At 53.4% G+C, this 10,948-nt stretch overlaps 2 protein-coding genes across 2 annotated transcripts in view; one reads left to right on the forward strand and one right to left on the reverse strand.

Annotated features, from left to right (window-relative positions):
* UCN3 (urocortin 3) overlaps nucleotides 1-2,620 on the forward strand; it is a 6,239-nt gene extending 3,619 nt beyond the window's left edge. Inside the window, exon 2 of the mRNA XM_015627147.3 lies at nucleotides 1,551-2,620. Coding sequence (XP_015482633.1) covers nucleotides 1,560-2,018 — 459 coding nt within the window. The 5' untranslated portion in view covers nucleotides 1,551-1,559 and the 3' untranslated portion in view covers nucleotides 2,019-2,620. The remainder of the gene's footprint in view (nucleotides 1-1,550) is intronic.
* Nucleotides 2,621-8,896: 6,276 nt separating this feature from the next.
* LOC117244473 (tubulin alpha-3 chain) lies at nucleotides 8,897-10,231 on the reverse strand. The gene has a single exon (XM_033514721.1). It carries the CDS (start codon nucleotides 10,147-10,149, stop codon nucleotides 9,250-9,252), a length of 900 nt encoding a protein of 299 aa, XP_033370612.1. The 5' UTR covers nucleotides 10,150-10,231; the 3' UTR covers nucleotides 8,897-9,249.
* Between the last annotated feature and the right edge of the window lie 717 nt (nucleotides 10,232-10,948).

A 10,948-nucleotide genomic window follows, 5' to 3' on the forward strand; every position in this document is an offset into this window, starting at 1 on the left:
AGGGAATAAATCTTCCCAAAATTCCCTCTCCAGAGGATAGCAAAGGGCAGAATTCAGGGAATGAACCTTCCCAAAATTCCCTCTCCAAGGAATGACAAAAGGCAGAATTTAGAGGATGAGAATTCCCAAACCTCCATGGACATGGAAGGGCATTTTCAGGGACAGATCCCAGCCCATGGATTGAGTTTGGATGGATCTGATCCCTCATTCCCAGGGATATTCCCAAGAAATCCGGCTGCTCCGCAAAGCCTCCGCGGGAATGAAACCAGCAGCTCCCAACCCCAAAATCAAGGATGGAATTCCAGCCCCAGCTGGAATCCCTGGGGATTGTCCCCAGCCAGGAATTGCCGTGAGAGCCGCTGGCCACAAGATGGGGCCAGAAGATTGGGAATGCCAGAAGGATTCCAGGTTTTTGGGAATTCCAGAAGGATTCCATGAGCTTGGGATATTTTTCCATCCTGGGAATGGGCAAAAAGCCCCACGGGAGATCCTTGGTGGCTTTTTGGGGATAAAGGGAGATGGGGAGGGGTTGTGGAGCAGGAGAGTTTTCCAGGGATTTACAGCCCCCAAAAAGACCCCAAAATGACCCCAAAATGACCCAAAAAATGACCCCAAAAATGATGATATTTCAAGTAGGAGGAGGTGGAGAGGGATCCATGGGAATCGTCCCCGTGGTCCAAACCGGGTCTCCTGCAGCAGCCACGTGTGTTCTGTGAAGGAAAGGCCAAATTCTCCTCTCCGTGGAAGCTCCATGGAAGCAAAGGTCAAATCCTCTCATCCATGGAAGTTCCATGGAGCTCCAAAGGTCAAATCCTCACGTCCATGGAAGCTCTGTGGAAGTTCCATGAAAGAAAGGCCAAATCTTTCCTTCCATGGAAGTTCCATGGAAGCTCCAAAGGTCAAATCCTCACGTCCATGGAAATTCCACAAAGGAAAGGCCAAATCCTCCCCTCCATGGAAGCTCCGTAGAAGCTCCAAGGAAAGGCCAAATCTTTCTTTCCATGGAAGTTTCATGGAAGCTCCCTGGAAGCAAAGGCCAAATCCTCTCCTCCATGGAAGTTCCATGGAAGCTCCAAAGGTCAAATCCTCACCTTCATGGAAACTCTGTGGAAGTTCCATGGATATTCCACAAAGGCCAAATCCTCCCATCCATGGAAGCTCTGTGGAAGCTCCAAAGAAAGGCCAAATCTTTCCTTCCATGGAAGTTTCATGGAAGTTCCATGAAGGAAAGACCAAATCCTCTCCTCCATGGAAGTTCCATGGAAGTTCCAAAGGCCAAATCCTCTCCTCCATGGAAGCTCCACTGAAGCTCCATGGAAGGGAAGCTCCTTGGACATCCCACCTGCCACCAGCACCCCAAATCCAAGGGCTGGGGGTTGCATCCCAAGGAAGCTCATTCCCACCTGTCCTAACCTTTAGATGGGACCTGGGAGGAGACTCCAAGGACACAGGGAGGGGAGTTTAGGGATTGGGAAGGGATGAGGAGAGGCCGGATCTCCCCAGGCCCCATGGGAAGTTCACGTCCCTCTCCTCGGTGTCTCCACGGCCAGGCCACCACCATGTCCCACCCCAGGCTGCTGCTCCTCCTCATCCTGCTCGGAGCTGCCGGGACCGGCCGGGCCCTGAGCCTCTCCAACGCCGCCTCCATCTTCAGCTGCCTCAACGCCGCCCTGTCGGAAGCGCAGAAGATCCATCCCGAGGAAAACGCCGTCCTGGACAAGCGCGGCTCCGAGTCGCCGTCCCTGGAGGAGGCGTCCGAGGAGGAGGCGGAGGAGGAAGAGCTGGGGAAAAGGACATTCCCGGGGGACGGCCACTCCCGATACGCGTCCCAGGCACGGCTGAAGGGCAAGAGCTCGCAGAACCGGGCCAAGAGCGACCGGCACACCAAGGTCACGCTGTCGCTCGACGTCCCCACCAACATCATGAACATCCTCTTCAACATCGCCAAAGCCAAGAACTTGAGGGCCAAGGCGGCGGCCAACGCCCACCTCATGGCCCAGATCGGGCGGAGGAAGTGACCGGGCCAGCGCCCGAGGGGACCGATGTGTGACAGCGGCCTTGTTTGGTTCTGACCCATCCAGCGACCTCGCATCCTTCTCCCGCCCTTCTCTCCTCCCCGCCCTCCTCCATCGTTCCTTCTGGACATTTCCACGCGCAGGGAAGAGGTTCCTGGCGCCAGCAGGGCACGGGGGACGCGTCACCCGGGAAGGTTCCTGATTAAAGCTGCCATTTCTGGAGTTTCCAATGCTCTGGTGTCCCATCTCCTGCCCTGGCTGCTCCAGGGATCATCGGCCCCGTAGGGATTCCAAAACCTCCCCCAGCTAGGCCTCATGGCCCTGTCCCCACCACGGCCCTCCCAAATCCCACCACGAGCTGTCCCTGCCGCAGCCACCGATCCACTGGGAAGGGAAAAGAACCGGGACAACCTCAGGAGGGATCTCCCAGATCCTCCTCCTGGGTTTTCCCTGGATTTGTCACCATCATGCTCCCCACCCACAGGGCCCCCGTGTTCCCACGGGGACACCAGGGCCACCCCACGGCCTCGGGGGGGTTTGGATCCCAGGAGCCGCAGGCAGCTCCGTGGCTGCTCCGTTGGGTCCCACCACAATTCCCACCTGTCCCTTCCCACTTTCCCGTGGCTCGACCTCGGTTTTGCAGCTGGTCCAGCTTCAGCTCTTCATCCACAGACCATCCGTGCTCATCCCACTCTTTCCCAGCCCTCCTTCCTCAAAACCTTTCTCTCCACCTCCCAGCCCCGCCGAAATTCCACCTCTTCCCTCATCCCTGCATTCGGTGGGTTTGGGAGGTGGAGAGAAATTTGGGAAAGAAATCTGGGGAAGAGATTTGGTCCTTCTTCCCCTGGAGATGCTCAGCAAGAGGAGGAAACGAGATCCCACCAGCCCCATCCAGGGCGTGGCCATGGGGAGGTTCCAGGTGGGACACCAAGGGACATGGAAATGTCCCGGTGGGTTGGAAATGTCCTGGAGAATCATCAGAGGGACGATGACTCCGGCCTCAGCTCCAAGGGTGCACGGGGAGGGTCTGTTCCCATGGCAATCCGCTGGAATCTTGGATTATGTGGATTTTTATAGCCCAGCAAATTCCCAGTGTTCTCATCCAGCGGGACACGGGCATTGTCCCCGTTTTCCAATCCGGGGAAACTGAGGCACGGGAAGAACAAGGTCACAGCTGCTCCGTGTCCAGCTGGACACTCATCCCTTTGTGGTGTCCAGGTGTCCCCAGGTTTTCCAGGCTCCATTGGGACCTTGGGATGTTCAGAGGATCCTTGGAAGGAGGGACAGAGGGATTTGCTCAGAGCAGAGGGAGAAATCCCTGCATTGAGCAGAAAGTCGGGAGAGATTTTCCACCGGATCCCCGGGATCCCGGTCCAGGTTGGGAACGGCTTTTCCCCACCACCAGCTCGGCTTGGGATCCGTTCCCAGCCCCGGAGACAAGGAGAACATCCCAGCCCTGTGGGAAAGGCCGGAAATCCAAAGGTCGCCTGCCTGGAGCTGCCCCTGGAGCTTCCCTCCTCTCCCCAAGAAGGAAAGGAATTCCCAGGGAAGTGGGAAGGGATGAGCCCAGGGATTTGCCGGCTCCGGGCTGAGCTGCGGCAGGGACAGCTGGGAAGGAGGGGGGGGGAAGGCAGGATCCTCCTTCCCAGCTGCATCCCAGCGGGAGAATCCCACCTACACCTGGAACCCAAATGGATCCTTCCCAAATGGATCCTTCCCAAATGAATTGTTCCGAATTGAATCCTTCCCAAATGGATCCTTCCCAAATGGACCTTTCCAAAATGGATCCTTCCAAAATAACTCTTTACAGAATGGATCCTTCCCAAATGGATCCTTCCCAAAATAACCCTTCCTAAATTAACCCTTCCCAAATGGATCCTTCCCAAATGAATCCTTCCCAAATGAATCCTTCCCAAATGAATTGTTCCGAATTGAATCCTTCCCAAATGGATCCTTCTCAAATGGACCCTTCCCAAATGGACCCTTCCAAAATGGATCCTTCCAAAATAACTCTTTACAGAATGGATCCTTCCCAAATGGATCCTTCCCAAAATAACCCTTCCAAAACGGATCCTTCCCAAAATAACCCTTCCCAAATTAACCCTTCCCAAATGGATCCTTCCCAAATGGATCCTTCCCAAACTAACCCTTCCCAAAATGGACCCTTCCCAAGTGGATCATTCCCAAATGAATCCTTCCCAAATTAACCTTTCCAAAATGGATCCTTCCCAAATGGATCCTTCCCAAAATAACTCTTCCCAAAATAACCCTTCCCAAATGGACCCTTCCCAAATTAACCCTTCCAAAATGGATCCTTCCCAAATGGATCCTTCCTGAATAATCCTTCCCAAATTAACCCTTCCCAAGTGGATCCTTCCCAAATGGAGCCTTCCCAAAACAACACTTCCCAAATGGATCCTTCCAAAAATAACCCTTCCCAAAATAACCCTTCCCAAACTGACCCCTCCCAAGTGGGTCCCTCCCAGGCTCTGCCCAGCAGGACCCGGGTGCTGGAGGGGCGGCAGCACGGGCAGATTTCCTGAGGGAACGGGATGGGAATGGAGCCCTGGAACCTCCAGCAACGCCCCCGTGGGGCTGGGAGCACCCAGAGTTTGGGAGCGCTTGGGAAGGGCAGCATCGGTGCCTGGGGGGATCTGTGGGGTTTTGTAGGATCCAAGGGAGGATTCCAGGCGGGATTTGGCCTTTCCTGCCTTTTCTCACAGGGGTGAAACCAAGACTCTGGGAATTGCAGCTGGAGCTGCTCACCCAGACCAACAAATCCTTCTGCTCCCACTGCCGGATCCCATCCAGCTGATCCCAAACCCTTCCCTCTGCTGGATCCCATCCACCTGATCCCAAATCCTTCCCTCTGCTGGATCCCATCCAGTCCATCCCAAACCCTTCCCTCTGCTGGATCCCATCCAGCCCATCCCAAACCCTTCCCATTGCTGGATCCCATCCACCTGATCCCAAATCCTTCCCACTGCTGGATCCCATCCAGCCCATCCCAAATCCTTCCCTCTGCTGGATCCCATCCACCTGATCCCAAATCCTTCCCTCTGCTGGATCCCATCCAGCCCATCCCAAATCCTTCCCTCTGCCAGATCCCATCCACCTGATCCCAAATCCTTCCCTCTGCTGGATCCCATCCAGCCCATCCCAAATCCTTCCCACTGCTGGATCCCATCCAGCCGATCCCAAATCCCCCAGGCATCCAGCCCTTCCCTGGCCTCCAGGAATCCCCTCACCCTCCTTTTCCTCCTCCATGTGCCAACACTCCAAGTTTTCCCACTTTTTTCACTCCCATCGGAGCAAACCGGAGGTGCTACAAGAGTTCAGGCATTCCCAAGGACAGCAGGATCCTGAATTCCATCCTGGGATCGAGGAGGATCCAGCCCCACCTGGTGAGGAACGGATTCCAAAAACGCATTCCCGATATCTTGGGAATTCACATCCATGGGGTTCTGGCTGGGAAAACCAAGGCGATTCCCAGCAGTGAGCAAGGAATGGGCTGGATTTGCAGGGAATTGTGTCAGGAGCTCTGGAGCAGGGCTGCGGTGTAAGTCCACCCGGAGCCATCCCTGGTGGAATGGATCCCCTTCCCGGGATTCCTGCCCCTGCTCCTGGAATGTCCTCTCCCACAGCTGGGATGTTCCTGGCATTCCTGCCTGCTCTGGGTGGGGCTGGGAGCACTTATCCCAGGATTTGAGGAATTCCCACCAGGCAGGAGCTCCTCATGGATCCCCCCAGCACATGGACAGATGGAAAATCCAGGACCCCTCCCCAAATCCCAGCCCCAGCTCCCCTGGCTGCTGGCTGGGATCTGCTCCATGTCATTCCCACGATTCCCAAGGATCTGCTTCTCCCTTGATTCTCCATCCATTCCCTTCCTGACCAGCTTTTAAGGATTTTTCCCGGGAACAGCCTCATTTCCCGCTTTCCTCATATCATCCCAACCCTCCACCGAACCCAAGCGAGGTTTGGGACAAACCAGGAATGTCCAAGGGGACCAATCCATGAGGTTTGATCATTCCCAGGGAGCTGCTCCCACATCCTGAATCTGGATAAAGTTTTAAAATCCCTTTTTCCAGCCTCTGGGACACCTGGTATCCATGAATTCCTTGATTTCCTCTGTTTTGCATGGAAAATAAAACCATTGTCCACCTGCAATGGGATTGGTCTCACTGGTGACTTCAGTCCTGGCTTTATCCCCTCTCCCACAGCTTTTCCAGGCTTTCCAGGACATCCCTGATCCCACATCTCTGATGGAATTTTTATCCCTGCTTCAGGGAAGGGACACTGAGGGATGGAAGAGTCCCCTCATTCCCGCTGGAAGTTGGATCCAGCTCCATAGGGAAGGATTTGGCTTTTCATTATCCATGGTTTGGGGTCAGGGTTCCTCCCTGGAATTCAAAATTCAGGAATATTTGGGTTCAAGGAGCTGGAGCTGCCCTGGAGCTGGGACAGTCCAAATTTTCATGGATCCAATGCTGGAAGAACCATCCCATGATCCCAACCCAAGAGCCTCATCCAGCAAATCCTGTCCATCCCAACAAATTCCAACATTTTGGAAAACAAGGGTGGAAAGCAAAAATCCCATTCCCGGCCCTGAAGGTTGCAAGGGAAGTTTGGAAAATGAGCCACCACCAAACAATCCTGGGAGAGCAACATTCCCGCAATTCCTGCACGATCTGGAGGGTTTTTGGGATCTTCTGGACCTGTTCAGGTGCGGTGTTCCCACTTCCAGCCACGTGGATTCCACAAAGGGCAAATTTGGAGGAATCCCAAGAATATCTTGGAGGAATCCCAAGAATATCTGGGAGGAATCCCAAGGATATTCCATGGGTGCTGGCTGGATCCTAGATCCATGGTATCCACATTCCCTCTGATCCGAGCCCCCGGGAGAGGAGGGCAGAGCTGGAATTGTCTCTTCCCAAAGCTCCCGGAGCTCTGCCCTGTCCTCTGCTGGAGCATCACTTGGAATTAAAGAGGCTTTTCCCAGCTCCTGGGAGGCTGGAAGGAGACATGGAAAAACCTCATTCCCGCTCCTGGGAATGCTCCAAGGAAAAGGACAGCTGGAGGTGAGGCAGCTCCCGGGATTTCCCACCTCGGTGACCTCCAGGAGCTCCGGCGAGGAACGGCACAGGGAAATTGGGATTGAAATCCAATCAATCAAGAATTGATTCCGTTAATCATTCTCGAGCCAGCCCTTCAATTCCAGCCCGATTCAGCTTTATTTCCTTGGATTTTTCCTTTTTTTTTCCCCTCCCGTGCATTCCTTTTTTTTTTTTCCCGCCCAGCTGTTTTTCTTGGATCTGTTCACGGTGCAGGGAGTCCCCGGAGGAGGAGGAATAACCCTGCTGGAATCCAGGGAAAAGCAGAGGTCAGGCTCAATCCCCTTTTCCAGCTCCTCTGCAGCTTCCAGGGATTCTTGCATCACGTCTGGGAGCAGCCAGCCAGCAGCAGGAGGAGAGGGAAGGAATTTTTCCAGGGAGACAGGGAGCTCGGACACGGTTTTATAGGAGTCTGGCAGAGCCAAAGCGCTGGAATTCCCATCTCAATTCCAGTTAAATTTCCAGCCCTGGCAGCAGGATGGGGATTGCTTTAGCAGGAGCGAGTGGTTTAAGGATTCCTTAGGGAAAAGTATGGAAAAAAGGGGATTTAACCTAAAAGCCAAAGTGTGACTGAGCTCCTTGGCAAAGCTCGCCATGCAGCTTTTACTGGATGGGTAAAGCTCAGGGAAAAATCCAAATAAAACCTGGATTTGAGCAATCTGAAAGTAAAAATAAACAAAAATGAGCTGTGTGGAGGTTGGGAATGGATAAAAGGAATAAGGGAGATCTTCCCGTGTGGAATCCCAAGGTTCAGAGGGGGCCCCTTCATCCACAGTTTAAAGGTTCGAACCTTTCAATTAAAAAATTAAATTCAAATTAAAAGCACTTAATTAAGGGCCTAATTAAAACGATTTAACGAAAGGTTCCGTAGAATTGACCACGGGCGCGAAGTCGTTCACTCCGTGCCTTAATTTTATTTAGGAATAGAAATATGGAATGTTGTGGGAGCAGCTTTGCCATTCCCGGGTAGGGAAAATAAAGGTGAAGTCGCTCAATGAGGATTCACCTCTTGTGGGGAGAATTGGGGGTTCCAGCTCCCCCCAAAACTCCGGGATTTTCCCAAAATCCCTCTCCTCCATCCAAGGGACACCTCCCCTTCCTTGTTGCCGTTCCTGGCTGGATCTGGAATCTCCTCAGGGGACAATCAGAGCTTTGGGGTGACAACTTTGGGGTGGCTCAAGGGACCTGGAACTCTTCAGAGGCCACCTCCAACCTGGTCCTGCCAGCCCTGGACTTTTAGGGTCACCAAAGAGTTCCTGGGACGCTTCCACCTCCCTCTCCCACGTGCCAGACACAGCTCCCCTCCCCTCTCCCCATTCCTGGCTGGATTTCCCTGTTTTGGGAATATTTCCCAAATCCTCAGCACTGCCCCAACCGCCAGGATTTGCTCAGGCAACACCTGAGCTTCACCAGGTGAGGAGGAAGGGAGGTGGGCAGGAGGCCAAACCCCACCAAGAAGTGCTCCCCACTCCTCCAAAGGGATTCCCTGATCCCAGACATGGAATTCCCTCAGCAGCATCCAGCTCCAGACAGAAATTCCCACAGGAAATAGGACATTTCCCCCACGGCACTAATTAGGCTTGATGACTCTCTAATCAGCACACCCTGATCAGCATTTGCTCTTCCCCTCAGGACATCTGCGAGCCGAAACCTCCCAAAAAAAAAAAAAACAAACCACCCTGGGTGAATCCAAGGAATTCCAAGCCAAAAAAAAAAACCACCACACCCCCACCCTCCCCCGTTTTTATTCATATACAAAAAGCCACGGAAGTTTACAGGTGCGTTTCTAATTCCAAAGTGCTTTTACAAGAAAAAGCCAGAGCGAGAGTTTGCCATTCCAGCCAAAGCAGGCGGCTTGTGACATTCCCTGCATTAGGAGCCGGGATCTCCCGGCTAGGCGGGATGTCAGGCCTGACTCACCAGGGAACAGCAGCGGGATAAAGCTCAAGACACCCAGGCCACAGAGCAGCTCTGCGAGCCCAAACTACGCAAGCAGGGGAGGTTTCATACATCAAACGCGGCATCGAGGTCCGGGCCGGTCCTTCGGAACCCTCCAGGCCCTCAGGAATTCGGGACAGAAGTTTGGATTCCAGCCGAGGTGGAGACCAGGCGGCAGTTTGTCAATACTCATCCTCATCGCCCTCCTCCTCCTCTCCATCCCCCGAGTCCCTTCCGACCTCCTCGTAATCCTTCTCCAGAGCCGCCAGGTCCTCCCTGGCCTCAGAGAACTCGCCCTCCTCCATGCCCTCCCCCACGTACCAGTGCACGAAGGCGCGCTTGGCGTACATCAGGTCGAACTTGTGGTCCAGGCGGGCCCAGGCCTCGGCGATGGCCGTGGTGTTGCTCAGCATGCAGACGGCGCGCTGCACCTTGGCCAGGTCGCCGCCGGGCACCACGGTGGGCGGCTGGTAGTTGATGCCCACCTTGAAACCGGTGGGGCACCAATCCACGAACTGGATGGAGCGGCGCGTCTTGATGGCGGCGATGGCGGCGTTGACGTCCTTGGGGACGACGTCGCCGCGGTAGAGCAGGCAGCACGCCATGTACTTGCCGCGGCGAGGGTCGCACTTGACCATCTGGTTGGAGAACTCGAAGCAGGCGTTGGTGATCTCCGGCACGGAGAGCTGCTCGTGGTAGGCCTTCTCGGCCGAGACGATGGGCGCGTAGGTGGTGAGCGGGAAGTGGATGCGCGGGTAGGGCACCAGGTTGGTCTGGAACTCGATGAGGTCCACGTTGAGGGCGCCGTTGAAGCGCAGCGAGGCGGTGACCGAGGACACGATCTGCCCGATCAGGCGGTTCAGGTTGGTGTAGGTGGGCCGCTCGATGTCCAGGTTGCGGTGGCAGATGTCGTAGATGGCCTCGTTGTCCACCATGAAGGAGCAGTCCGAGTGCTCCAGCGTGGTGTGCGTGGTCAGGATGGAGTTGTAGGGCTCCACCACGGCTGTGGACACCTGCGGGGCTGGGTAGACCGAGAATTCCAGCTTGGATTTCTTGCTGTACTCCACGGAGAGCCGCTCCATGAGGAGCGAGGTGAAGCCGGAGCCGGTGCCTCCTCCGAAGCTGTGGAAGACCAGGAAGCCTTGGAGGCCACTGCACTGGTCAGCCTGCAGCAGAACACTGGATATTTATCCCAAGGACTGGAAAACTATCCCAAGAATATTAGATATTGATCCCTTTCAGGACTGGGATAACTATCCCAAGAATACTGGGATAACCATCCCGATAATGGATATTTATCCCTGTAAGGACTGGGATAATTATCCCAAGAAAACAGATATTTATCCCTTTAAGGACTGGAATATAGTTATTATATCCCAAGAATATTGGATATTTATCCATTTAAGGACTGGAACAACTATCCCAAGAATACTGGATATTGATCCCTGTAAGGACAGGGATAACTATCCCAAGAAGATGGGTATTTATCCATTTAAGGATATCCCAATAATGGATATTTATCAATTTAAGGATTGAAATAACCATCCCAATAATGGATATTTATCCATTTAAGGACTGGAATAACCATGCCAATAATGGATATTTATCCATTTTAGGATATCCCAATAATGGATATTTATCCATTTAATGACTGGGATAACCATCCCAAGAATATTGGATATTTCTCCCTGTAGGGACTGGGGTCCTTATTATTTTCTTATTCTTATTCTTATTCTTAATTATCCCAAGAAGATGGATATTTATCCTTTTAAAGACTGGGATAACCATCCCAATAATGGATATTTATCCATTTAAGGATATCCCAATAATGGATATTTATCCATTTAAAGATATCCCAATAATGGATATTTATCCATTTAA

The sequence above is a fragment of the Parus major genome, chromosome 1A (assembly GCF_001522545.3).
Source record: "Parus major isolate Abel chromosome 1A, Parus_major1.1, whole genome shotgun sequence".
Lineage (NCBI taxonomy): Eukaryota > Metazoa > Chordata > Aves > Passeriformes > Paridae > Parus > Parus major.

Excerpts from the sequence above, each read along its gene's own strand:
- LOC117244473 (XM_033514721.1), bottom strand. The coding sequence starts at position 10,149 with ATGGAGCGGCTCTCCGTGGAGTACAGCAAGAAATCCAAGCTGGAATTC.